This window comes from Phalacrocorax carbo, chromosome 24 (assembly GCF_963921805.1).
Source record: "Phalacrocorax carbo chromosome 24, bPhaCar2.1, whole genome shotgun sequence".
NCBI lineage: Eukaryota > Metazoa > Chordata > Aves > Suliformes > Phalacrocoracidae > Phalacrocorax > Phalacrocorax carbo.
In genome coordinates, this window is record NC_087536.1 from 4,609,256 (window position 1) to 4,636,978 (window position 27,723).

Genomic DNA, 27,723 nt, shown 5'->3' on the forward strand with positions numbered 1-27,723 from the left:
AGGTTAACGTTATCTCCGTTTTACAAAAGCAAATCTGAAATGGAACAGCATTGCTCGCTCTGCTGTTCACGCCTCCTGCGTAACAGCGGCCACCAAGTTGCAGGTTCCACTGCTTCAGGAGCCTGTAGAGATACTCTTCTGAGCAAGAGCAGCGAGTCACTTGAGATCTGAGTGTTTAAAGTACTAAGACCATTTTGTTAGCCTTGCATGAAGAGCTCTCCTAAACTCCCCAGGTCCTCCCCATGCTAAACAGCCCCCGTGCTAGCAATTCTCCAGCTCCCTATTTCATGACAGATTCTATCTCGGGTCTTAACTATTAGGCAAGTCCCAAACCACCTCTTGCAACCCTAATCTCTAGCAATCAGAAAATATAGCCAGAAGAGACCTCAGGAGGCCATCCAGGCCCTATCCTTACCCCTAGGAAGGATCATATGTCATTCCTGACAGATAGTTGTTTAATCTGTTCTTAAAAGCCTCCAGTGATAGAGATTCCACAACTTCCCAAGGCAATGTATTCCCGTGCTCAACTATCTCTGCTGCTGGAACTTTTTCTTAATGTTTAACAGAGTTTTTTCTCTAATTTAAACGTTATTTCTTGTCACATTCAGTACAGATATGGGGAACAGATATTACCCCCCACTTAGAACATCCTTCTGTGTAATTGAAGGCTTGTCTCCTCTCAGGTCCTCTCCAGATTAAGCCCCATTAACTGCAACCTCTTTATTTCCCTGCAGGTTCCAACCTCAACCTCATGAAAGCCACGCAAACCGCTGGCAAGCATCTACTACAGTTCCTAAGAACCCTTTTCAGCCAAGCTGTGCCAGTAAGAAAATCCAAGCCTTGTTTCCTTCTCCCTACCCTTGCTCTTCTATTTCTGACTGTACTTACACCTCACTTCTGAAGCACACTAAGCCTCTCTACTCAAGAAACCTCAAGGGAGGATTCTCTTCTAGCACTGCTGTGACTGATGCAGAGGACAACAACAGCACAAAAGGCACGTTCTAGGCAGCATTTTAGATTAAGCCCTCTAGTATCACACATACTTATTTACTGCCTCTTCCTCCAGGAGAAATCTTTACTTGACCAACTGTTGAAGTCTGGTATTCAGTATCCAACACCCACAGGTGTCGCTTGCTGCTGGATTTGAAATGTAAAACCTGTTTGGGTGAACCCTAACATCTCAGGGGCAGCTGCGTAAGAATGCAAGGTGATTTCCATAGCCCTATCTGGATACAGTGCATACGCATGTACTTCTCCAGGTTAATTTCAGTGTGTAGTTCAGTTCCTGGTTTGACTTTTTTTTGAATGTTAGAAGGAGCAGCTATTATTAGTTTTAGCCTCAAGGAGCTTTAGATTTTAACCTTCGCTAGTATCTCTTCATGGATTTTGTACATTACGATACTATTTTCGAATTCAGTTACAAGCATAAAAACTCATGTCAGACTGCCCTCTCCTGGTACGCCAACATACTGCTGTCACAACACGACCCAACCCAAGGAACTAGTACCGTTCAGTTTCCAAATGTAACTTTTTCATTGTGACACAAAAGCAAACCCCAGAATAAAACATCAGAGAGACTGTTTCGATAACCTCAGTAATGTTTCTAAAGCACCATAAGATGAACAGCATTTAAGTAGTGATGTTTCTTTCAAGATGCCTCAGGAGTTCTGGTCTTGGGGAAAACTGATGTCTGCAGAGAAAAGTAAAACATGCATAAAAATGAAACTGTTCTGTCTAACTTTAAGCTTTATAAAAGCAGCCGAGTACATAAAGTATTTTATTCCACATCAGTAATGTTAAAAACAAGGTCACAGAAGAGAGCGCTTCCAACCGAAAGCTATTTCCTTTAAGCTGGCACAGGTATTTCACCAGGGCTGAAACAGAACCGTATGAAAAATGAAAGCAACAGCAAATGTTTAAGCAGACCACCTACAATCATCACTTTTTATTACATTGTTCAAACTAGAAAAATGAACACAGTAAGATGACAGGTCAACTACTGAATAATATGCATGGTATTTATTACACTCACATACACATACCGAAGATTGGAAGTGTCCAGAAATGAAGTACAGCTTTAGTGTATGATGAATGTTTCACTTTCCTTAGCCAATTTTTTAAAATTAATGTTATATACAATAAATATTTAAAAGCTTTGTTTTTTTAAGTGACCGACCTTCTCACCAGAGAAGCAGAATTCTTTAACTCTTTCTAACACAAAATTTAGTCTCACTTACAGGAACTCTACCCCTGCTCCTGCCCAGAAGGCAAAGTCTTTTCAGAAGACAGTAACGCTTCCCCGCCTTCTACTCCTCCCCTTCAAGCCAGAAGTGATTTCTTTCTTATTTGCAGAGAATCTCCAGGGTATTTTAGGATATTTTTGAAATCCGGAAGAAAATTCATGCAGATTTCAAAAGCAGTTTATAAGGAATGATCAAGCACATGGGAAACATCAACCCTTCAAGCAATTCTCGCTGCAAGGGCATACTTTACAATGTCATGGTTTAGCTACTAAAGACAAATTCACTTTTTAGCTACTTCAATTAAACTTTAAAAATATAACAAATGCTTGAATCCCATTCTTTCAAAAAAAGCAGAGGCCTATCAGCAAAATATGGATTATTATCAACTCCCAGTCGTCAAGTAACTTGTCTGCACAGACCATATTTTTGAACTATGAAATTTGTTCCTCTTAAAGCAGCTGAGAGTCACACGCATTTGCTGGCTTGTCTCCCTTTAGGAGCTTCAGATATTGATTGCTCTGTGCTCAAATACACAAACGTAGCAAGATGGTCTAACCAAACAGATCCAGCCTAACAATCACGGCTTAGTTTCAAGGACAAAAATCCCACGTTACTGTGCAGGTACCACAACTGTAAGATATTCATCTAAACACAAGAAAATCACAGACTGTGATAACATGCATGCAAATGCATGCAGGAGCTTTATTTAAATTTTGTATATTGCCTTACTGCCGTATCTTGCAACAAAATTCACCAGCCCCAGTGCAATCCTTCCAGTCTTTGCCCTGTTGAAGTGTCTGAACTTGGTGTTGCAGAGAAAGTTGCTCATTTGTTGAGTTTTTTTATACTAGTGGTGTTTAATTACCACTAGTTGCTCTATAGACAGCTCTAAAGTATGAAAACACACAAGCAAGGACGTAGACTACTATAAAGAGGTGATGTCAAATTCAGTTCATCATGGGAGAAAAGTTTGTTGTCTTGATTACCTGCCATGACTGTCCACCAGAACAATGTTCTGAGCCAACTGCTTCCATGCAGTTCTGATCTTCAAGCATTTTAGGCATCAAGACAAGGACAAGGAAAATCAGTTCTAAGTTATCCAGAAAATGAATAAGGAAATAGTAAGTAAGGAAAAACAAGTGGGAGAGAGAAGAAAAAAGCACTTAAGAGAGAACATAAGAATCTAATACTGACCTTCACTTCAGAAAATCAGAGGTAGCTGAAACCTCGCTAAGTGTTAGTTATTTTCAAGAGGTATTTTTACTACTTCAGAGTGGGTTTGGTTACTTCTGTCCTGCCTGTGTACAGAATTTGTTATGCTCCTTTTCCGGGTCTGAGACCAAGTTCTTGTTTCTTGAGGCGTGGATGCACACAGGCTTTTCCTCCTCCATCTTTTGCAAGGACCACCAGCAAGATGAACAGAGTCATCGTTCTCCTTCCCTGGTGCTGAAAACTGGATGGGATTTTCTCCTCTGTGGTGAATATTCTCAGATTCTGTGAGGACGGATGTGCTTATTGTTCTCCTGATTTTGCAAGCAGAAGCTAGCAGGGGAGGATTCTTTTGAATCTCATCGGGTACTTGAATCCACGCAAGTCCTTCAGTTTCTGCATCTTTATGTAACCTCATGCTGCGCCTCACTCTTCTTTCACCACCATTACTGCTCTTTCTTCTAAAAGGCTCGAAGGAGTCATTTTTCGGCTGAGGAACAGACAAGACTTCTTCCACATCAAAAGAAGAAACTGGAGCATTGTTTCCAGTTATTTCCAATTTTTCAACAGGAGGAAAATAGATGGCACTACTTCTTTTTCTTCTTGGTGGACAACCTCTTACAGATTCTTTTTGTGGACACTGAGGTCTTTGGGTACCCTCACGTACACTAGCATCCTGCTGTTCCAAAAATTCTCGCCCAGTTAGCTGCTCTGCCTCATTTAGGACATTTCCTTGTAACTTCTCATTTTCTATCAAGGAAAAACTTTCTTTTGCCTCTTTTACACATGCAGTCTCTTCACCTTGCTGGAAATCATCAGGCGTATCAAAAACACACTTTGCATCTGGCACATTTGGAAACTGGAAAAGAAAAAGAAAATTTTTTTTAAATATAGGCAAAAAGTAATCCACAAAAAACTGGTTTCAAACAGCTGACAACAAAATGCCAACCAACCAACACAGAATCCTGTAAGCCGGAACCTGCCCTAATGCGGGGCCAAACAAGGCTTGAGGCCTTGTGCAGTTGAGTTCTGAATGCCTCCTTCCAAGGATGGAGGTTCCACAGCCTCTCCAGGCAGCCTGCTCTGATGTTTAATCACTCAGAGTTAGGTTTTTTCCTTCCCCCGAAACATTACTTTTTTGATCCAATAACATCAAGCACAATTCCGACTTATTTCCTACCACTGTCCTTAAAGGATATCAGTTACCTCATGATCAATGCCAGAAACAGCCTTCAGGTCACCACCTGCCGCCTGCGACGCTGTGTTGCTGGAGCTGCTGGCTTCTACAGCGGCCAGGTCCTTCGAGCTTGGGTACTCAGGGACCGCACAGATGTTCTTCACTCTCGTTCTTTCAACCACTGGCTTCTGTTGAACATCCTTGCGAGCATTCATGGATTTGGCATTATCTAAAATTACATCCTCTGAATCAGAATTAGAGTAATTAAATTAATTAGAAATTAGAATTAGCCACGTGGTTACTTGACTCTACTTGTGAACGTACAAAATATTTTTAAATATTACAATAAAAGCCTTATAGTATTTTACTTAAAAGTAGAATTTTGCATAAAAGTAACCTTCTAAATCATTCCAGATAACTAGTATAAAAAAACAAAAAACCCACCCAAAAAACAAACTGCAACCCAACAGAAAGCTACTGCACATCACTTAACTAATCATGCCCAACTTACCAGCTTTAAAGACTCAGAACATATCAGATCCAGTCAAATACAAAGCGGCTTTTTTTTGTTTTTGTCAGTGTTGTCCAACAAGAGTTAAATTTATCCAGTTGGAGATATTAGATCCGTCAGATCCTCTGGACTTTACTATCACATATGCAATTAAAAGTATGTTCTTTTAAGTATGTACTTCAAAGTATGTGCTCTTTACCTCTGCACAGAGCTCAAGATAACTATCAGCAGGTTTTTTATGTAAATGTTGAAATAAAAAAATTAGAAGCAACAGCAAGAGCAAGGCAAAATAGAATTGAAAACCTCATTACCTGAAAAAAGTGCATTTGCCATTGGGGAGCTTGGAGATGAGGCAGAAGAGAAAACCTCTGGAATTTCAGGGATAGGGCTGAGAAGAGGTTTTTTAGAAGCCATCTCTCTCGCCCCATATAAAGATTTTTTTACTTTTTTCTTCCTTCTTTTCCCATAGCCTGTATGTTTTGTTTTCTGAAAAGATTGAGTAGATTGAATAGAGCACAATGTAATTATAATGGCCCTGTACAATATTTTCCAACAAGTGACACCATTACTGGATTTTGATGGATAAGAGTTGTTCCCCCTAAAATGAAGGTTCCACTCATTCTGCCATCTGCAAAGCAATCTAAAAACTCAAAGCAAAGGAGAATCACTTCTCAAACTGATTTTTGGTTCACTTAACCAAACCTAGAAGTCAAAGAACTCAGCTTTTCAGCTCAAAACTACAAATCCTTCATTCATGTTTAGTTTGAGAAGGAGTAGGTGCTTTCCCTTCCAATATGTGAATGTAAAAATCTTTTAGAAGCCTCACACCTTTACAATACTTACCCAGCATATAACTGGGCAAGTTCACAGAACCACACACTGGCGGGGTTTGGAAGGGCCCTCTGGAGCGCACCCCGTCCCACCCCTGCTGGAGCAGGCACCCCCAGAGCAGGGGGCACAGGACCGCGTCCAGGCGGGGGGTGAATGTCTCCAGGGAAGGGACCCCACAGCCTCTCTGGGCAGCCTGTGCCCCTGCTCTGGCACCCGCACAGGGAAGGGGTTTGTCCTCATGTTCAGGTGGAACTTCCCGTGTTCCAACCTGTGCCCGTTGCCCCTTGGCCTGGCGTTGGGCACCGCTGAAAAGAGCCTGGCCCCATCCCCCTGACACCCACCCTTCAGATATTGATAAGCACTGATGAGATCCCCCCTCAGCCTTCTCTTCTCCCGGCTGAACAAGCCCAGGTCTCTCAGCCTTTCCTCACAAGGGGGATGCTCCAGCCCCTGATCCCCTTGGCAGCTCTGCGCTGGCCTTGCTCCAGCGGTTCCCTGCCCTTCTTGAACTGGGGGGCCCAGAACTGGACACAGCACTCCAAATGTGGTCTCACTAGGGCAGAGTAGAGGGGGAGGAGAACCTCCCTACCCTGCTGGCCACACTCCTTTTAATGCATCCCTTGTTGCCTGCCAGCACTCCCAGATCCTTCTCAGCAGAGCCACTCTCCAGCAGGTCCCCCCCAGCCTGTGCTGGTGCGGGGGGTTGTTCCTCCCCAGGGGCAGGACCTTGCACTTGCTCTTGTTGAATTTCATGAGGTTCCCCTTGGCCCCACCTTCCAGCCTGTCCAGGTCTCGCTGGATGCCAGCACAGCCTTCTGGTGTATCAGCCCCTCCTCCCAGCTTGGGATTGTCAGCGAACTTGCTGAGGGTACACTATCCCATCATCCAGGTGACTGATGAAATATTGAACCCGACTGGACCCAGCACAGACCCCTGGGGAACACCGCTAGTGACAGGCCTCCAGCCAGACTCTGCCCCATTGATCACGACCCTCTGAGCTCTGTTGTTGAGCCAGTTCTCTGTCCACTCACCCACCCCACACTTCCTTCGCTTGCCTGTGAGGAGGCTGTGGGAGGCAATGTGAAATGCCTTACTGAAGTCAAGACAGACAACACCCACTGGTCTCCCTTCATCGACCCAGCCAGTCACGCCATCACAGAAAGCTTTCAGGTTGGTCAAGCATGATCTCCCTTGGTGAATCCATGTTGACTGTTTCTCATAACCTTCTTGTCCTCTACATGCCTGGAGATGACATCCAGGATGAACTATAACCACGTACACTTGGTAAGAGAAGAACCATAAACTCATTTTCTATCCGTGAAGTATGAAAAGTGACACACACACCCCCACTTCACCTCCATAAGGTATCCTTCTGCCCTACGGGTACTACAGGTATTTAAACCATGCTCATCAACCTTGACAAGCAGTAGGAAAGAGGGGTGTAGCAGTAAGTGTCGGAAAACAAGACAGGCACAAGGACGAGAACATTGGCAGCAACAAGAAACATGATCCCCTTTAGGAAATCTTCACTACAAAGATCAAAATAATCATGTAAAACACACAAGAAAGAGGAGACACTTGGAAAGCGAAATAAAGGCAGCATTCACCAACTGCAGTGGGCTGTCACTTACTTGGGTCTTTTTGGCAGCAGATGTGGTTATATTCTTTTGTCTTTGAAACTTGTTCTTTCTTGGATTTTTAGTATCTTCAGCGTTCTTAGTATTTGTGGCTCTTGAGGTGTTAGAATCAGTCCCCTCTGAAATGGTGCTACACTGTTGAGGAACATGAATTGTAAGCTGTGGGGGTGCACAAGTGTGTGCACATGCATACGCTTGCTTTTAAAAACACACCACAGCCCAACAGTCATAAGACTCATATCGTAATTAGCCTCCATTATTTCATTATGAAGCTATAAGAGCTAGACACTCAGCTGGAAATTAAGATTTACAGAGCTAGTCTCTTCACACAGTACAATATAGTTCTATTTGTACAAAAAGGAAATTCTAATGAGAATATAGTAAATTTTCATCTATTTCTTTCAGAGGAGATGGTTTACTTTTTTCATATTACTTTTTTTGCCTTCCCCTCCAATAAAGCACGCTAGAACTGTACATGTACAACACTAAAGCCTGAAAGCACTTCTTACAGAAACTGTTGTACCATAAATTCTATGCACCTTAAAATTCCAGCAACCAGAAGCGACACGCGTACGATACGCTGTCTGCCTTACAGCAAGCAGGCAAAACTGTTAACGAGACTGAAGACCTTTAGCACCGGACTTGGGAACACACCCGCGTTTTCAGTGATGCCAAAAGTCATCACAAGTTGCAGAATAAACTTCACTTTATTAGCCTCTATCTCATGCTCCTATATCTCAAAGAAATTAAACGAAATACAAAAATTAGACACAAAACTTTGTTTCCATACTCCTCAACTTTCTGTGATTATAACTTTTTAGATTCCCGTGAGCGAAGCGTGAAGCCCCTGACCCCATGAATGATCTATGAATAAATCTCTTCTAAATTTTGTTCCCGGAAAATCCAATAGAAATGTAAATTTAAGTATCAGGCTACAACCAAAAATGTTTCTAATAACTGGAAAAACCACCTTCACTCAAAAATGAAATTTCCTTAAGACAATTACCTGCACTAACATGAGATAATTCCATATAACTGGATATATACAACGCTCACACCTGAGGCTGTAAAAACTCTTATAAGCATCAGGAGGTATAAAGTATAACAATTCTGCCTAAAGAAATTAAAAAAAAAAATAAAAATCAAACATCATCACTACAGAAACTTACCTTCCTTTTAGTAGAACGAGTTGTTATCACAGATTTGTCCGTTTCTGCTATTATATGTGAAGAAAATAAGAATATTTATTCAGTTTCAACACAAAAAGCAAAAAAGTAATCATCTTTTGAGGAAATTATCCCCATAATTTCTAACATTATGCACAGCATGCTTAGTCATCTTAGCCTTGAGTAATGTTTTCTGCATAAAGGACTATCAAACATGGCAACAGAATAACAAACTGAACAGCTTGCTTTACAATACAGAGGCAAACAAGACTTGTGAGGATTTGGTAACAAAATAATCAGCACTTACACAGCTTTCACAGAGAGAGACACACACAACCCCCTTTCCATTTTTTTTTGTTGTTGTCTTGCTTTTTTAAAAGCATCAACATTGTAATAACAGAACCAAGATCGTAAGCGCCGTTACCTAAAGCAGTAAGTCTGATTAGATCAGTCACTCTCTCAGAAAAATACCAGAAGGTCAAGTACCATCCAGTTCACCTGAACAACAGGTAAACTCTGCAGCTACTGCAAAGATCTTCAGAAGAAAGCAAGAGCCCTTAAATTTTAGCAGAACTGAAATATATCCCCTGTATGAAAGCAAACAAAAACCCTCTGTGTTATCTCCCAATTTTCAGATACAGAAAGATGCATTATCTAACGACCAAACCACAAGTTGAGGTTACCTTCTGCATTTTCAGCAGGTGAGAGGTCTTCTGCAGCAACAGAACCCTCCTCTAACTCTTGAAGAGGCTCAACACATTCCTTTAAGGGAAAAAAAGTTAAGACTTTAGCAATATACTATACCAGATATATACTGAAAAACACCGTGCCCACTAGTCTTTGGAACAGTCAGGTGATTTTTTTTTTTCCCCTTAAAGAATGCGGCAGCTCATTTGCTGTGTGTGGCAAAACACAATACGGTATCAAAAGTACATGAATAAGCCAAGACAGAACCATTTCATGTGCCACCAGTGCTCAACTTTAAACATAGCTCTACAGGCTAAAACGCTATTTAGAATTCATGAAGCAACAGAAAATGTTCTCAATGTCATTCTAATGCTTCAGGCAGGCTGTATTTTAATATTTTAGCAATTTCATTTCAAAACCAAGCAGACTGGGGAAAAAATTAAATAAAAATTGAATATTCTCAGAGACTGAGAGGCTGGTTTTATGGCTTAAAAATACCCACAACTTACAAAGAACTTACATCATCACAATCAAAGTTCAGCCGGGATAATGGTTCCTCAGTGAGGCTTAACCTTGCAAAAGAGCTATTACTTTGTACTCCTGGACGACGGACTGGTGTTGCTCCTTTGCGCAACGGGGTATTTGCAGGCAAACTTTCATCAAATATTTCTGGGCTTAGAACTTCTCCAAAAGTAACTCTCTTCTTTGGCCTTTCAGAGCTGTGTCTTTCAGTTTCCTCTGTTGTAATAAAATACATAGACTGCTTAATGCACTTGGAACTTTCATAGAGCAGAGACTTTTCAAGCTGTCTTCATGGGTCTAATATTCTCTTAAAAATCACCCCCCGTAACCAAACAGCAAACTACCACCGTTACATGTCCTGTGGATTCAACCATAATTTCCAGTGTAGGTTTATTCCAGTATCAAGAGCTAAGGAAGAAAAATCAAAGACTAGAAATTACTAGCTGTTCCACAGGTTCCAGCTGACAAATGTGAAATGTCTTGAAAAACAGGTGTTCCTATTCTGGTATTAGAGGCTTTCTGAAGTTTTGGGGTGGTATTTTGGGTTTTTTTTTCACTAGACACTATTTCCCTTGGCAACTTTATTTACCACGTCACGCAGTAGCATGCCACACATGAGCTACTTCTGAGGTGGTTAATGCGCATCATTCTTCAGATTTAGCAAAGAGGCAAAACCTTAGAACACCCCATAATGCTCTGCCTATTTAAAAAACAAAAGGGGAATCTGACCTGTTTGCAACGCTCCAAAGATTCTTGCACAATCGGAGTCTGTGAGAGGTTCACCTCCTCCTCTGTCAACTGCATCGTTCGAGTATTCCTATCAAATTTAAGTGATACAATCATCTATTCAACACCATTCAATTCAGATGTTGTCCTTGTTCAAGTCAAAAGTGAAAGTAACTTTTTCTGTAAGCAACATTTAATAATCAGCCCTAATGTTTAAAAACCCCGCTACTTTTCTAAATGAATAAAACCCTACAACATACATATGGATCCTCTCATAACGTGAAAGCTTCAAACAAAGCTTCCAAGGTGACCGAACAGCGAGTAGATAGCCATCGACAGCATTAAATTTATTTCTGATGCATGTCAATCATTCAAAAAGCATCTTTAACCATGATTCAACTCCTGGTGCTTCAACACTGACCGCAAAAGCTCACCCTTAGTACCAGTACCTCCATATAAGTCTGCTGACCAACCTTTGGGCTATCCATTAGTTGCTTCATTGGCGTTTTCTTCAATGCAGATCGCAGAAGGGAGCCGCTGTGCGTGTGTTCATTTAAGGAGATATTTCCCCTTTGCACCGGTGTGATAGGTGGCTTGCTTTCATCAAATATTTGCAGGCTCGGTTCTTCCACAAAACTAGCTTGCTTTCTGCTTAGATCTGATGTAACATTACTTCTAATGTCTTTAGCAATGTGGTCAGAACCAAGGTCTTTAGAGGAAGTAAACAGATAATGACAATTAAAGACTAAAGTAAAATTGAGAAGACTTTAGTATTAGCAACATGAACTATAAATGTACACATCTCGATACTGATGTCGATGCACAGAACCTAGCATCTCAAAAAAAAAAATCCATTTGTTTCTAAATTTCTGCGATTTTTGTGCCACATTTACATTTCATAGTTTGAGAAATTTACAAAACATACAAAAGTAAAAAGGGAGTGCTGTACAAAGGAAAAGACACTTTGCATAAGGTTTCTCTCTCATCCATGTAAATTGGGGGGAAAAGAACAGAATGTATTCTCTAATGTACAGAGAAGGGCCCTGTACATGAATGTCCCTCCCTCCTTCACAGGCACAAAGTTCTCAGCTATACTTTTCCCTAAAAATGGCCCGACTAACAAAATGCAGGGAAACTCTAAATCATTATCCCCAGCCTGGGTCTCAGTTTGGGCTTGCTTTTCCCATCAAAACCAAGCTGCGAACGTACCACCCAAGAGGCCCTACTCCACCTTCCAAATATTTCAGCTCCTCTCATAAAAGCTACCTCCTTCCTATGAATTGTGCTTAAATAAAAACATGCTTAATGCTAGGCTGTACTGAATGAGCGCTAGATTCAGTTTTTAAACTGGGACATGAGCCTTCTCTGCAGCAGCACTTGAATAGATCGTTATTCGCAGTACTTGTATTTTTGTTTCCCCATCAGCCTTTACGTCAAAGTTATATCAGTTTTCCAGTGCGTTATAAGTTGTAGACAAGATAACAGATGCAGGATGACTGCTTGTGGAACATTTCAAATATTCTGAGTATTTTTACTTTCTAATAAGAAAATAACAAAGTTTATAATAATGATGAATCCTCTTACCACGGCCTGTTTCTAGGATATCTCTAATTAGAGCAGCCTCTGACTCAGGAGGATTGTCTTGCTCATAAACCCATGCCTAGTGAAAAAATTACAGGATTATAATTTTTAATTCTTTATAATCTTGTGTGGATTATATATATATAATCTATTTATATATACACCTCTGCTGAGTTTTTAAGTGAAGCACTTGACACAAATCTGTTTTGCCTCTGTCCCCGTTACTCAGTTGTAACACCTAGGAAGGATACTTTTCAGAGTGTTGCTTCAAAAGATCATTTATTAGCATCACAAGTATCAGCTGCAATCAATACAAGAATAATGCTGGGGTTTCTCAGTCCTCAACTGAATAAACAGTTGTTGAATAGAGTAGAAGATATTTTTCACCTGGTTACTGAACCTTTTAATCCAAAAAGAACAGGTGACACACAGAATCTGAAGTTTTTCAAATCAATCTCAATATTCAAAGAAGGGGTGGGGGGGCATAACTACTTGCAAGTCCTGCCTTTTAAGATAACATGAACTATGGAGTTTTTTAATCCCATAGACAAGGATTTCAGTGTTCTCTCAGTCACCTACTCCTTTAGGTGAATTTATTTTCCTAAAACACCAAGGCTAAATGCTTAAAAGGATTAAACATCAAAAATGGAAAAATATGGAATGAAAAACCTGTATATTTGAATCACTAATTTAGGAAGTTTCTTCCTAACCTCCACGCAACCGTTACGCTGTCACTGCTGTTGTACAGCTCCAAGGCTGCTCGGTCCAGCAGCATCAGACAACATACCTGGCAAATGGACCCCGTCTTCACCGATTTTATATGTGATGCTAATAAAAGGACCACTAGCAATATTTATAGAGAAGATACATTAACTTCTCCATCTGTGTACAAGTACATTTTTTTTTTGCATGGGATATCAAATAACTGCCAAACAGATACAAGGTGAAGATTAAAAACTGCATTCAAAGTCACCCTGATGACCAATATAGTCAGTTTTGACATCTGGAAAAAGCTGGATTTGCCATATCTGTGAGAATTTGACATCTCACACAGTTACAGCTGCAGATTCAAAAGAATTCAGCCCTATTTAAATGTTATTAATAGAATAAAATAAGCTTTTCCATGTGATTCTCAGAAAAGAGTATAATCTTTCTAGACTAGAACAGCTTATAGCATCCACGCTGAAAATTTGCATGTAAAAGAAAACTGAGGGCAGCCTCAGAAAAGCCAGCAGCGGGTAACTGCGGTCAGGCAATATTCACTGTCAGCCCAAACGGATCAGTGTCCATGCCAGACTTTGCTACCCTTGACTTGTCATAAGACAACCTAAAATTCTTAGGAGGGAGATTTGCTGCGCTATGTGTTTTCTCCATAGTCCCTGCCCGCGCTTGTATAAGTACCTTTGAAACAGCAGCAGCAGGTTCAAGGACAGTCACATCTTGGAGTGAAGACAAGGCGCTGCAGATCTTGGTATCAGACTTACTGCTGTCGGTCAAATCTTGTCTTAACTTTTCTTTCAAATCAGCTCCACTGTTGTCTGGCATGAACTTTTCACTCCACTGATCCAGGTTCCTCTTGTTTGTAAAAGGTACTTTGTTCTGAGCTGCATCGATTAAAAGCAAAAACAAAAACAAGCAACAAACCACAAAGTCAAACTTCAGATTTTTCAATGAGGGATAGTGAGATTCAAAAAGCCGGGTAATTTTCTAGTCCGGAAAAATAAATGCATATGCATTTTTTTAGTTCTACTTGGAAAATAACATTACCAAGTCTTCAAAGCTAAGCAAGGTATTCTTTTCATATAAATTTACAACCACCGATAGCCAAGAAGTAAAGCACTGTAGTTGGTTTTACACTATCATCTTCTCTCAGTTAACACAGTACTGCCCTGCCTTGCTTCTGCAATACTTACTGTTTTGATTAATAAGCATGGTAACACCACAGTAATCTGGCGTGATTTCTAAAATTACTGCACTTAAAAGTTATTAAACGAAAGTTTGCACATCACGGTCAAGAGATGTAACAGTTACAACAGCTAAAACCAGTTGTCATAAAAACCATCTCAGTTTCACGGAAGAAGTATGAAAAAAACCTAATGCTTAGTGAAAAGTAAATTAAAGGGTATAAATCTAGAAAGCAAAACTAAGAAAAGAGTCACAAAAAATATTAGTCTTCATTTTCCTTTGGGGGTTATTCTGAGAAACCACTATTCAGGATGCACTGAGAAATGAGACAGGTTTAAACAAACAAAAAACCTCAAACCAAATCCAAGAAAGCCTGTGCCAACCCTTATAAAGGAATTTTTTTGTTTGGTTTACATTAAATGTTTGTAGTTTTCTACTTTTTGGCCTAAAGGATGGCCTAATATTTAAGATAAATCGTTGATCAGAAATATAATCCACTTACAAGCCCCTGCGTCATCCACTTGTGACACTTCAGAGAAGCCAGCCTCCCCTTCAGCTTCTCGTACTGATTTGAAAGATGTTTGAAAAGCATCTATTTTGTCCTTCAAGCACCTGACATATTCATGTTTAAAAGGAGTAACCTGTTAAAATAAAATTAACCTCATGAGACTTCCCCCCCCTCAAGATGACATGGGCTTTGCTACTTTGTACTTTGGCATAAAACAAACCCAGAGATCCAGCAAATCTCATATTTAATCTGGCTGCAATTTTAGTTGTATGGTAAAAACATGCAAAAAAGCAACCGTAACAAGAAATCTGTTAAGTTTTACTGCCTTTCATAATCTGTCCCTCTAGACCATATCCAGAATTTGTTTTCTGACAGCCTATGCCAGTTTGAGTAAAAAAACAAGTCACTTATTTACTTCACTTTGAACTATCAACACTTTAATGAGCCAAAAAAAGTCAAGAATGGCAAATTCAGGGAAGTTAATGGTAAACAGAAGTTATAACGTATGAGCGAGCTAGACACGGGGAAAAGGCTCCAGACTCGACATGAACCTGTACCATCCCCTTATTCTAAAGTAAGGCGTCCAAGGGAAGTCAACAAAATTAAGGCCGTGGTTATTCCTTCTTCTGGCTTCTTCCGGAGACTCGCCTTTTCTTTCTGCCAGGACACATTGATTCCTGGGGGGAACTAAACTGAGAGAGATTCTTACCTGCGTAAAAACTTCTTTTTGCCTGTTGCTTCTCTGTTGGGCAAGGTATTGAATAAGGGTGTTATTTTCAGGTGACCCCCGTACTCCAATTGATGATCTTCGTCTAAGTTTTAATGCATTTGGAGACTTCCCTGAAATGGGGATTGGGTGGGTGGGTGTGGGAGAGGTGAGGGGGGAAGAAAATATTTTTGGTAAGAATACCTACAGCTTTGATACGGTAAACTTTTTTCTTTTTGCTTTAAGAGTGATTTATGCTATTTATGAAAACATCCAAAGCTAGCTGCTCAGCTCAAAAAACCTTCCTGAGCAAAAGCAAATTAACTTCCAAAAAGCAAGCTAGTATTTAACTAACCTATATACCAAGTGAGGAGCTTGCTTTCTTTTACTTTTGCAATTGCTAATGAAAGAACTGTCTACCAATACTTACAGAATTTGTCTCGCTACTCCCTCGTGAAACTCGGTGCCACCTCATCAACTGGACAGAAAAAACTTAAACACGGAATTAAAGCAACATCCTATCACAGTCCTCTGCTTGGACATATTAAAGCTGCGTCAGACAACCAGAACCTGACCTAAACTGAAGCTTTTGATAAGAGGTTGGACTAGATGACCTCCAGCTGTCCCTCTGAGAAGGGCAAGAGTCATTAGTCACTCCAGCCTTACCTATAGATGGTTTAGTAAAACTTGCTTGAGTAATCCCAAATTCAGCAATTGTTACAGTTGCAAAATCAACAGGTTTGTTCCTCTGTTTCTCTGATATTCCACAATCAGATCTTTCTTCTGCTTTGTCCCTACTAGGTGTCCGGTAGCATTCACCCCTCAGAGAAAGAGGCAGACCTCTTGACAAATTTTCCTTACTGTTCAAAGGCAAGGTAGGTTCACCAACCACGTTCCCTTTTAGGGTATCAAAAAAGCGTTCAGTAAACTGACAGCTAATGCCCTCCTTGTCGTGGCGCGATTCCTCAAGGCCTCTCTTGTATTTCGGGGTGCATTTTTGCAACAGCCCCTGGCTCTCATTGCTTAAAATCTTCTTCCTGGATGCCTTTGCGACTTTCGATTTAGTCACTTTGCAAATTTTCTGGTCTTTTGATGGATCAGGGAAAGAGGCCTCTTCCTTCTCTTCACTGTATCTACTCTCATTTTCTTTAACTTCCAGGGGAGCATTTATAGTCTTAGATTGTCTGTGCATTGTGATTTATTTTAAGAAACATTCAGTCAGCCTTTACGCTCCTGTAATTAGTCACCTATCAAAAAGAAAAAGAGGTTTTAATAGGTATTTGGTAAAAGCAAGAGCTCGCTACCATTCTCAAACTTCTACCAAATCTAGGTTTTTCCTTGTCCAAGGTGTTTAACAGCGTGGTGGAAAGGGCAAGCCTTGTCCCCAGGGGGTCTGATGGGAAGGACACAAAAGGCTGGCACTATAAAGAAAAAGGGACAGCAACAGGAGCGTTTCACCAGCAAGGAAATGGAAGGCTACGCTTTCACTCTTACCAAAGTCAAAATTTTTGTTGCTATAGAATACGTTAGGCACAATCACGCTGTGCTCATTTTGCCGTGTTACAACCAGCATTAGCAGTTTGACTGGAAAATTTAAGAGGCTAACATTTTTCTCATTTAGTTTCATGGATTTTTAAGTTAAGCGATCCAGTAGCGTCAGTTCCACGAGCACAGGCGCGATTTTGTTGCATTTTGCCCAACACGAATTCAGCTGGTCAATACCCCGCGCGCAACTTCTTTTTTTTTTTTCTCCTTTTTCTAAGCCCACGCCAAAAGCCGGTCCCTGCACCCTCCCGGCCACGCAAACGGGGGACGCGATCGTGCGAGCGCTCAGTGTCCGCCAGTGGCCGTTCGCGGGGCGCCCCCTCAAACGGCTCCCCACACGTACCCCTCCTCAGGCACCCCAATTCCCTCAGCGCCCCCCACCCTCACCAGCGGCCCCCGCTGCCCTCGCGCCCCTTCAGACACCCTTCCACCATCCCCCCTTCGCTTATATCCCCTCAGCAAAGCCCCCGCCCGCCCCAGCTCACCCCACCTTACCGCCCTCGCGCCCGCCCCAGCGCTTCCCCACAGCCACCAGTCCCGCGCCCGCCTCCCGCATTCAAACCGGGACGCACTACTCCATATTCCTCCGCGCCCTCGCCCCTCTACGCCCACCCCTTGGGCCCACCGGGCACGGCGGCCAAAGGGGCATGGGAGGAGAGGGGCCCTCCAGGGACGGTGCGGTGCCGCCCCTCCCTCTGCGGGCGCCGGCGGAGCTTCACGGGGCGGGGGGGACTCTTTGCCTCCCTGAGCGCGGAGGGATCGCGAGCCGTTGCTGAATGTAGCATTTCAAAAAAAATCCGGTCCATTCAACGGACGCGACAAACCGCACCAATCAAAGGCGGCTTATGTTAATATAGGGATTTATCCGTCTCTTGATTGGCTACTGGCAGCGCTACTGCCGGCCCGCCCCCTTCCTAGCCCTCCCACCCCTCCTCGCCCCGCCGCTCCGCCGGAGCGCGTTTCTCATTGGACAGCCGGCGCGGCGCGGCGGCCATTGGCCGCGGTTGATGTCGGTCAGCGATCGCTGCCTTCCGGGTTTCGGCAGGAGGAGCGGGAGCAGCCGCCGCCGCAGCATGAGGCGGGTCACGCTGTTCGTTAACGGCAGCCCCCGGAACGGGAAGGTGAGGGGAGGGGGGGGGTCCCGCTTCCCGCGCACCTCCTCTCGCCCTCCCTTCGCCTCAGCCGCCGCGCAGGGGCGGAGCGGCCGTGCCCGTTTCGGGCTCCCGCGGGCCGGTGTGAGGGAGAAGCCCTCGGCCGCCCGCCGGGGCCGGGGCTGAGGCAGGGGAACCTCGCTGCTCCCGCCGCCCCCTCCCCGCGCCCGGCGACGCCGGCTGGGCCCGATCCCGGCGCTCCCGGAGCGCGGCGGGGCCTGCGGGGCCGCCGGCCGTGGCTGCCCGGGGAGGAGAGAGGGGTTCCCGGGGCGGCGATGCGGGGCGGGGGGGGGTCGTGACAAGCCAGGACGTGGCGGTCGGAGTCGCCTCCGCATCGCGGCGGCCGGTGCCGGCCCTGGCGAGCCGCCGCGGAGCCCGTCGGTGCGGGGCTGCGGGCTGTCGGGGCTCCGCCGCGGGCAGCCAGTGCCGCGGGCGCGCTGCTGGGCAGCCGGGAGGGATCCTGCTTCGCCCCGCTAGCCTGTGTAAAACCCACGGAGTAACGTCCCGAGAGCGAAAATCGCGGTTTCTAGCCCCAACCAGCAAAGGAGAAGGCCCTGCCGTGCGGTTCTGAATGCTGTCTGCAATCCCTGGGTTTTCCCATCCACATCTCTGGAGTTTGATCTTTGAGTGTAGTTTGATCTTTGGGGTTTAGAGAGGGAAATACATTCGGGAGAAGCTTGGAACAGGACAAATAGCAACATTCAACAGAGAAATAAATACTCTCGTAATACTGTTACAGCACCGACACTCATTCTTTCCCTGCTGCTACCTACGTTGAGTCTTGGGCGAGAGACGTGCGAGTCACCCCGTTTTAAGGCAGCTCTACTTCTGACATCAAAGTTGGTCTGTTTGTTTCTTTTTTTAGTAAAGATTCATACATATCTTCTTCCGCCCCAGAAGATATTAATAGCCCTGGTAATAACTCTGAAATGGCAGAAGCCCTGTGAGCGCAGTGCTGTAGCTGCCTCTCTCTCTCCCCTAGGTTGTGGCTGTGTATGGGACTTTATCAGATTTGCTGTCTGTGGCCAGTAATAAGCTTGGAATAAAAGCGACCAGTGTTTACAATGGAAAAGGTGGACTCATTGATGATATCGCTTTGATTAGGTAAGGCTTACCCAATAAAAGTCAAATCGTGGATGTGGATTAAGAGACTTACTAGCCTATTAATCCTCTGACCTTGATCAATAACCAGTGCTTTCCTTCAGAACAGATGATCTCGTTTCCAGCCAATATGCCCAAAGGTGCTTTCATGCCTCAAGGCAAAATAATACTGGCTTTTGAACCTCAAAGTGTTTCTCTCTTGATGAATCAGAACTTGATACAAGCTGCATTTTATGCCTTTTAAGATCCTCCTGCCTTGATTCACAGTGCAGCGTATGCACCAGGAAAATCCCACTGTTCTAGCCAGCACATGGATGAGGTGTTTTTGAAAAGGAGACAAACTCTAGTGTTGCTTTGGCGTCACAAAATACTCCCAGAGTGGGGAGAAGAGCAACTAATTTGTAAAACTAAACTGGTTGAGTAACAGAAGCGGTCCCTACCTGGTTGGTACAGATGACATCTCAGGCGAAGTCAATCGTATTACAAACCACTGGAACCTGCAAAATTCAGATAAAAATCAGATCCTGAAGGTGTAGCTAAGGGCAACTGATTATCATTTACATGAAACTAATCAGGAGGGGTTCCCACTGTCAATTAGAGTAACAAAAATTTATTATTAATTTTTTTTTTTCCCTCTCTTCCTCTTCTCCCGCCCCCTCCTCCCTCAGGGACGACGATGTTTTGTTTGTCTGTGAAGGGGAACCATTCATTGGTAAGTCTCTGTAGTTCTTATGTTTAACCTTTTGTTTAATGGAACAAGGTTTTGCTTTGCTTTAACATAAATCTAGAATTGTATTTTCTGATGTTTTCAGAAGATAACCTCCTGCCCTATGGAGGATTCAGAAATATTAATGGTTTTTCTAACCATTACTGTGTCTTTCATCTGCGTAGATCCTCAGACTGATGGGAGACCTCATGAAGAATTGACAGGGTCACACACAGATTGGTTAACCCTCAATGTTGGAGGCCGATACTTCACCACTACACGGTAACTGGTTGGTTTTGTTCCTAAAGGGCTTGATTTCAGTAAAGTAGTTATAGCAGCTGGTAGTGTACGTTCAGTTGGAGAGGCTCGAGATGCTCGTGCAAAAGAGCTAGGAAAATAGCTTACTATGGAGTAGGAGGTCTTTGACTTCTGCAGCTTTCTCTGTGTTTCGAATTTGCTCCCACAGTTTTGCAACACATTAATTCTTAAAACGTTTTCTGTATGAAGTGAAACTGGCGAAAAGCCTGAACAGGCCTGGATTTATCCTTGGAATATTTCAGTTAACCAAGTACTTTGTATTTAAAATACCTTTACGATAGCTCAGGTCAGAAACGCATTTTGCCATCATGCTCTACAAAATTAAATCAGTGCAGCGTTGTAGCTGTTGGGACACATCTCACATGCTGTTGTTACCTTCCAGCTGTCACGGGCAGGAAATACACCCCAACCAGCAAGTTCTGTCTCTTGAGCAAAACGTTCCGTTGTAAAAATAAAATGGTGCTGTTTTTGTTTTCTAGGAGCACTTTAGTTAACAAAGAGCCTGACAGCATGCTGGCCCACATGTTTAAAGATAAAGGTTAGTACATTGAAATAAACTTTATTTTGTAAGCAGCAAATTAGCAAAGTAGGCAAGAGGCACCACGCAGGGGAGGCTCTTGTTGATAAGTTACAGTATCAAAAGTACGTTAAAGTATCAAAGAAGCAGAAGAATCTTTCTTTTTTAATATATTTCTCCGTTGCCCATGTAATGCGTAGCATCTCACAAACTGGAAACCTACCTGCCACGCGTAGTTAGCGTTTTGGGGTCTTTGTTTGAGTTTAGCTTTTCAACTTATTGTTGCATCTTGCTCAGTTTTGTCAACAGAATCAAACTCTGTACGAGGCAGCCTTTAGGCAGCAGGGGCAGGCTGAAAGCTTAATGCTGCTGCTTTTACTCTAGCAGTGATTCTTACATATGTGATAAAATGTGTTAGTTATAGCTGGAGCGAGTTCGTTTAAGGTGATTTTCTTTTTCCCCCCGCTCCTCTTTTCCTTTCTGTCCTCTGAGAAACGCCCTTTCAAGTGGAATGTTTCATAATCCGGTACCCTTTGGTAATAAAAATCTGAAACTGAAGCAAATGGTCTTCTATTAATATATGAAATTTAATTACATATATATGTTGTGGAAACAGATGCTTGGGGAAATAAGCAAGATCATAGAGGAGCATTCCTAATTGACCGCAGTCCTGAGTATTTTGAGCCAATTTTGAACTATTTGCGTCACGGACAGCTCATTGTAAATGATGGCATTAATTTGCTCGGTAGGTATAACCTGTATGACATCTCCTAAATTATTACTCTTTAGAAGTTAAACTTTGCCCTCAGGTAAACATGGTGAAGTCAGTGGGACTTTTGTACGCTCATCTAAATGTCTGGGATTTTTCTTTGGTGAATTTATTCTCACGCGTTGCAGTTCCACATGCTTGGTTTAATGAAGATACGCAGTTTCAACTTATTTATCTTGAGAGCGTTAAAAATTCTCCATACTGGATTAACATCTGGCTGTAATTCTGGATTTGATATCTTTAACCTAATACTACTCTTGGAAACGTCCTTTCTGAGTTATTTTCTGCCTTTTAGCTGTAAGCAAGCTCGCTTTTCCTCTATCCAGTTACAGCTGATATAATGTATGTGGTGGTCCGTTTTATTAGTTAATGCATTTCTTTGAGACTCCTTAAACGTCAACAAGCGATCTGCTCATCTTTGTTAGTGTAGCTAAATGTATAAAAGGTATAACAAGTAGGGAAAGTCACTTGAACTGATGCTCCTCTAATAGTAAGGATGGATTAACCCAAACTTTTTGGCATCTTCTCGGTGCGGCTATACCCGGCCTTCTCCCGGACGGGAAGAGGAGGGCTCCCTCGTTAACAACTCCCTGTAAATAACAAATGCTCTTTGTTTTGTTAGGTGTTTTGGAAGAAGCCAGGTTTTTTGGTATCGATTCCCTAATTGAACACCTAGAAATAGCTATTAAGGTAACTTGTTTTCTTTAATACGTGAACACCCGTGTCCTAGTCTTCCAGGCAATATGTAGCGTAGTCCTATCTGTATTAGCTTTTAAACTACTCTCTCAACAGAACTCGCAGCCAGCTGAGGATCATTCTCCTATATCTCGAAAGGAGTTTGTCCGATTCCTGCTGGCAACCCCAACCAAGTCTGAGCTGCGATGTCAGGTGCGGAAACGCAGGCTTTGTCTTCATCTGTGGTGTTGGTGTCTGGTGGCCAAACATCCTGCAGCATCATGTGACCACATGAAATTCAAACCACGTGTGCTTCCCCCGCTGGTTTTGATTGAGTTTTGATTCCAGGCTGTGGCAGGGCGACCTTAACATGAAATTCAAGCGTACTGTTTGGGCTGCTTTCCTTCTTCAGGTTGAAGGTTTCCTCTAGGAGCCATTTGTTACCCTGTTCTAATTAAATGTAAAATGCACTAGCACGACCAAGGACAATGCCTGATAGCCTTGCCTTTACATTTCATTAGTCTTCTGTAGTAGAATTGATGGTCTTGTGTGTGTGTGTGTACCTATATCTGTGTGTGTTTATACGCACGTACACATACGTGATTCTCTTAACTGTTTTGCATTCAGAGCTACACCTTACCCTCTAACTTTTGGGGGTTTATCCTTTTGTTTTTAGGGTCTCAATTTCAGTGGAGCAGACCTTTCGCGTCTAGATCTTCGGTACATAAACTTCAAGATGGCTAACCTAAGCCGTTGCAACCTAGCACATGCCAACCTGTGCTGTGCAAACCTCGAGAGAGCTGACCTCTCTGGATCAGTGCTTGACGTAAGAATTGCTGTGTCTTGCAAAGTCTGGGCTGTCCTTTAGTTAAGGGCAGAGGAATTGGAACAAGCAGATAAGTGTAAAACATGTAGTTCTTCAATATTTTTGCAACTGTTGTAGTTAGATCACTGCAAAAGCTTTTTGAAGCTATCTTAACTTAAAAAAATGAAAAAAAGGGTAGTGGATGAGAATTATCTGCCTTCCTGATGATAGAGAAGTAACAGTATAGCAAGTTCTTAGACTTCCTCACAGTAACAAAGCTGTTGTGCTTTAATAGCATTCACTTCTGCAAGAGAAATGAAAAGGATACCTGATCATTTTTGGTATTGTTCATCTTTGCACTTTTATGGATCTCACTGACACGTCTCTCTCTGTCAGTGTGCAAACCTTCAAGGGGTAAAGATGCTGTGTTCCAACGCAGAAGGAGCATCTCTAAAAGGGTGCAATTTTGAAGATCCATCAGGCCTGAAAGCTAATTTGGAAGGTAAGAAGTTTTTGCCTGGTAGGTGCTCCGTCAAAACTGAGCCGTGTGCTTGTAAATCTCTATGGCGTGTGAAAGGTTTAGCTGTGGTTTGTACAATCCTTGTTTTCGTGAGAAGGGGCCACAAATACCGGACCGAGTGTGTGACCGTATAATCATTAAGGTTGGAAAAGACTCAGATCATCAAGTCCAACCCCCAACCCAACCCCCCAGGCCTCCTAAACCACGCCCTGAAGTGCCGTGCCTGCATGTTTTCTGAACCCCCCCAGGGATGGTGACTCCCCCACCTCTCTGGGCAGCCTGTAATCATTCACTGTTAATCGTCAAATTCCAAGTTCTACCTTGACCTCTATCAATTTACACGGCTCTGAGGAAGCATTGTGCTGGAGCTGCTGTGTTTCTGACTGGTTTTCCTTAAAAAACTATTCTTTGTGCGTTTTAGGGGCTAACCTGAAAGGTGTCGACATGGAAGGCAGTCAAATGACAGGAATTAATCTAAGAGTTGCAACGCTGAAAAATGCAAAACTAAAAAACTGTAATCTTAGAGGAGCAACTTTGGCAGGAACTGATTTGGAAGTGAGTTATGATTAATTTTATTTCCTAACTAGTCACCTGATAAAACTCTGGGGATGGCTGGCTTTTGGCTAAGTTCTCCAGCTTCAAACTAGACAGAGTGCCCTCATCGTTTTCTCAGTCTTAGCGAGATGTGGATGATCTAAGGAATCACGTTTCATTCTAGCCTCGGTTTGGAAGATGAATCTGAAGTCTTGGATTTGTCAGCACCCCAAAGCCACAGGAATGGCTTGTTCATCTCAAAAGTGATGCATGGAAATACTGCTAGACTTAACTCCCAGTGTGAGATCATGCCATCGCTGAAGAGAAATGCAGTTGCCTGGGTTTGTGGGTTTGGGGTTTTTTGTTTGTTTGCTTTGATCCCGGGTCAGCATTTGTGGAGTAATGGTGGAATCTTACCTGACAGGTGGCACGTGGTACGCGGCTGTCTCTTCTTACTTAGAAAGACAAACTAGCTCAATTCCAAGCTCTGCACGTGGCTGTTCAAGTACTGGAGAAGTTTTCAGAGTGATGTCTGGTGAGATCACTCTGAGGCAGCTTCTTTCTAGCTTTGTTCAGCAAGCATTAGTAACTCCTGGAAGATAATTTGGTATAGAGGGTGTTAAGTCTGACAATTTAAAAATAAATCCAGCTGTTACTGTGCTAAGGAGCTACTCTCTCACAAGAACTAAACCAGCCTCTAAAGTGGGGTGATAAACTAGAAGTTTACGCTGACATTTATGGAAGTAGATGCGGTTTCTGTATAACGGGAGTTAAGGCAGAGTTTTGAACTAAGTTCTGGGTATATTCCATTAACATTTAATTTTTCTTTTACCCTTTAGAATTGTGATCTATCAGGGTGTGATCTACAAGAAGCTAATTTGAGGGGATCCAATGTAAAAGGAGCTATCTTTGAAGAGATGCTGACACCTTTGCACATGTCTCAGAGCGTCAGATAGGGAAGAGAATGTGCCGAAGAGGAAGGAATCAGAACGTTTATTGTGGCTTTCTTCACCTCCTCCCCATATTACGTTAGAAATAATGGTTATTAGACAACTTACATTTGCAGTAGTGCCTAAGTAAACTCTTCTTTAATGACTTTTGGGGGAGGGAGCTTTTGTTTAAGAGGTAGAAACAGCGTCTGTTTCTACCTTTGTGAACAGAGTGAGGAAGTGGGCTGGTTCTAGAACCAGAATGTGGGGCCGGTTTGGGGGGGGAGGGTTAAATAGATCCATTGTTTAGCATTGCCTCACTTTGGAATGCATTTTAATTTATAAAGCACAATATATGCAATTCTATTTATTAAATCTGTAGCTGCAATATGAATAGAAAATGTAATTCATGTATAGTAGCAACGAAGTTCAGGTTTACAGTTAGACTAGTGTAGTTACGGTTAGTTTCTTCATTCATGCACATGTATTAAATGACAGATGTGGTTTAGACAATGTCCACAGGATCTTTTCAGGTACTCTCTTCTTCTGGGGTGAAAACCAGTTAACTGTCATCATAGCTAATACCTTGCCTTGTAGTAGTTTGAATGCAGGTAGAGAACAGTGTTGTCATCTTCTAAAACAGGCAGTGGAAGCTGCTTCCACCGAAGGGATCTGCATACAGAGCAGATACAGTCATAACAGAAATGGGATGGCTTACTTAATCCTTCCCACATCGGTGTGAAATTGCGCTATCAATCACAGCTGGTATGAAAAATGCTCTTGCTTTCAGATGTCCTGACCCCTCCAAACTGGAGTACCTGTAGGTTTTTCATTCTTTGTGAGGAATTAAGTGTACATAGGAAAATACAACACTGTCACCAAAGTCAAGATAAGCACTGGGGCCACAGCACATGCTCTGTCCTCCCGCCATTACTCCAGTACATGAATAGACGGCACCCGTTTCCCCTCAATGTACTATGCAAATACTCTTGTCCACCGAATCCTTGAAAGCGCGGACATAATCCTTTTCCCAGCCAGATCTTAGTATTCCACTTTGGGCCTGCTTGAGGTGGCTGTAAAAGCGTCTTGCACAGGGCAGCGTGCCCTTCCACAACTGCTTTACCTGTGAGCAAATAGGGAACCGTGTGACTTCTGCAGAGCAGAAAGCCTCGTGCATCTCTTTAGGTGGCGGTGCGCGTCATCTAATAAGCTGTTTCCACTGTAGTATCAGTCTAGTTCTCATCTAAGAAAACATCGATGTTGTACACAATCAAATAGCACATGAAGGAACTATACCAAAAAAAAATTAAAAGGTGCATCAAGAACTCTTACCTCAGATGATGCTTAAAACACCCCAAAGTTAAAACTAACCTTGAATCTAAGGAAATACAGCTGTTACTGGAAGCGAAGACCCAACGTATCCTCCAAGTTACAGAACGAGACGCTGTTAGTGGTGGCTTCAGTTCCACAGTTACTTCAGTGGCTGCCTTTTACCTGCAGTGCAGATTTCCAGCCCTCTGAACGGAGCCTGGTTGTCGCAGTAGTTGTTACACAAATGCTGCTTTGCCATCGATCTGGAAAGATTAGTTCAGGAACGGTATAGGATTGTTTGGGGGGAATTGCAGGATTCTCCCTTATTTTCAAGGTGGGTTGACTCAGGCATACAACATGAGCTTCTGGGACTCCAAATCCCACAGCCATGTGGTTCAGAATTGGGATTTTATTTCCTCCTGATTCCCAGACCTCTTGATCTGGCTCTAGGACAACATCATGTCCTCGGTGAAATACACCTAAAGAGTCAAGGGAATATTTCAGTGTGATTTTGGAGTCCTTTCTCCCACCTCATCGCTTTCATTGAGAGTGATGTATATGTTGCAGTAGAAGAAGATTCCTAGGGCTAGAGAAATAAATGAATTATTTTTCTTTATCGTATTTTGTAGCTGGCAGAAGTAAAATATTGTATGGAAAAAAAATCTATTTTCATAATCACTGTGTATAAGATATATTTGAACTTTCACTGAAGCACTATGTTTTGAATAATCACAGCATGTGGCATCATTCATTCACAGACGAATTTAAGGTACCTCTTTTGCTATGACAAAGCTATGAGTAGCCCAAAGTGGCCTGTTCAGAAATTGCGGGTTCCAGCCTAATTTAAATTGCGTAAATAAAAGTGTGAAATCCAAAAGCGTCTTGGTTGTCTTAATTTAAAATAACCGCTCTCAGTCTTATCTGACTTCTGTGGGAAGGGCAGCAAGTTAAGAGATAATGTGATTTTTAACTTTGATAGCTCCTTGTATACAAACTTAAAAATCCTGAAGCTCCAGTTGGTTTTGCCCTTCACGAGACCGTGAAGGTCACCTTAGCCTGGGTTTGTAGGTAACCAGGGCTTTCTCAAATGGGCTACTTACAGTAAACTAGGACTTATCCACGCTTGAGTACTTACTTTATGAGAAGAGTGAGTGTTGGGTGTCTTTACTGCTGCGCTGGCACTTTGCATTATGGCAGAAAGCATGAGTTGTTTTGCTTTCAAGCACGAAGGTTACCTGCTAGAAGAACAAGAAAGCGTACCTTGCGTGGTGGGAATTGCTGCAGCGTTTCCCGTACGCTCGGTTTGAGAACTTCCACGGGGCTTTCTTTGACTTGTCATTCATCTGCAACACTTTTCAGTCATATTTGCGTAATAAAATAGTTGGAGTGAGGTCATTAACCACAATTTACGTAGGTAGATGCACTATTTAAAA

At 42.7% G+C, this 27,723-nt stretch overlaps 2 protein-coding genes across 7 annotated transcripts; one reads left to right on the forward strand and one right to left on the reverse strand.

The window, feature by feature from the left end:
- Positions 1–977: 977 nt before the first annotated feature.
- On the reverse strand, positions 978–17,712 carry CDCA2 (cell division cycle associated 2). Of its 6 annotated transcripts, XM_064472481.1 has the most exons (16): positions 17,450–17,518; positions 16,076–16,656; positions 15,413–15,543; positions 14,698–14,836; positions 13,692–13,894; positions 12,294–12,369; positions 11,183–11,418; positions 10,713–10,800; positions 9,982–10,199; positions 9,458–9,536; positions 8,778–8,824; positions 7,603–7,743; positions 5,452–5,626; positions 4,659–4,873; positions 3,438–4,311; positions 978–1,690 (listed from the first exon to the last, which is right to left on the reverse strand). In XM_064472481.1, exons 2-15 carry the CDS (start codon positions 16,599–16,601, stop codon positions 3,481–3,483), a joined length of 3,105 nt encoding a protein of 1,034 aa, XP_064328551.1. In that variant the 5' UTR covers positions 16,602–16,656; positions 17,450–17,518; the 3' UTR covers positions 978–1,690; positions 3,438–3,480. The 6 variants fall into 6 exon arrangements, with proteins under 6 accessions (XP_064328551.1, XP_064328549.1, XP_064328550.1 ...); XM_064472479.1 differs by lacking the exons at positions 978–1,690; positions 17,450–17,518 and adding an exon at positions 17,580–17,712 and having other exon boundaries at positions 1,931–4,311; XM_064472480.1 differs by lacking the exons at positions 978–1,690; positions 17,450–17,518 and adding an exon at positions 17,527–17,712 and having other exon boundaries at positions 1,931–4,311.
- A 239-nt stretch (positions 17,713–17,951) lies between these two features.
- Positions 17,952–27,161, forward strand: KCTD9 (potassium channel tetramerization domain containing 9). Its single transcript, XM_064472584.1, has 12 exons — positions 17,952–18,075; positions 19,088–19,209; positions 19,875–19,918; positions 20,098–20,194; positions 20,710–20,768; positions 21,364–21,492; positions 22,139–22,206; positions 22,309–22,404; positions 22,868–23,017; positions 23,393–23,498; positions 23,938–24,071; positions 24,890–27,161. The coding sequence occupies exons 1-12, from the start codon at positions 17,962–17,964 to the stop codon at positions 25,004–25,006; spliced, it is 1,236 nt and encodes a 411-aa protein (XP_064328654.1). The 5' UTR covers positions 17,952–17,961; the 3' UTR covers positions 25,007–27,161.
- Positions 27,162–27,723: the final 562 nt, after the last annotated feature.

What these genes read in the sequence shown, in the direction of transcription:
- CDCA2 (XM_064472481.1), bottom strand. Translation starts at nt 16,601, where the DNA reads ATGCACAGACAATCTAAGACTATAAATGCTCCCCTGGAAGTTAAAGAA. An exon ending in CTGCTGCTGCTGTTTCAAAG is followed by an intron (nt 12,370 to 13,691) that starts GTACTTATACAA and finishes TTTTTTCACTAG; the next exon opens with GCATGGGTTTATGAGCAAGA. An exon ending in CTGCTGCCAAAAAGACCCAA is followed by an intron (nt 5,627 to 7,602) that starts GTAAGTGACAGC and finishes CAATCTTTTCAG; the next exon opens with AAAACAAAACATACAGGCTA.
- KCTD9 (XM_064472584.1), top strand. Translation starts at nt 17,962, where the DNA reads ATGTCGGTCAGCGATCGCTGCCTTCCGGGTTTCGGCAGGAGGAGCGGG. An exon ending in GATGATATCGCTTTGATTAG is followed by an intron (nt 19,210 to 19,874) that starts GTAAGGCTTACC and finishes CTCCTCCCTCAG; the next exon opens with GGACGACGATGTTTTGTTTG. An exon ending in TGATGGCATTAATTTGCTCG is followed by an intron (nt 21,493 to 22,138) that starts GTAGGTATAACC and finishes TTGTTTTGTTAG; the next exon opens with GTGTTTTGGAAGAAGCCAGG.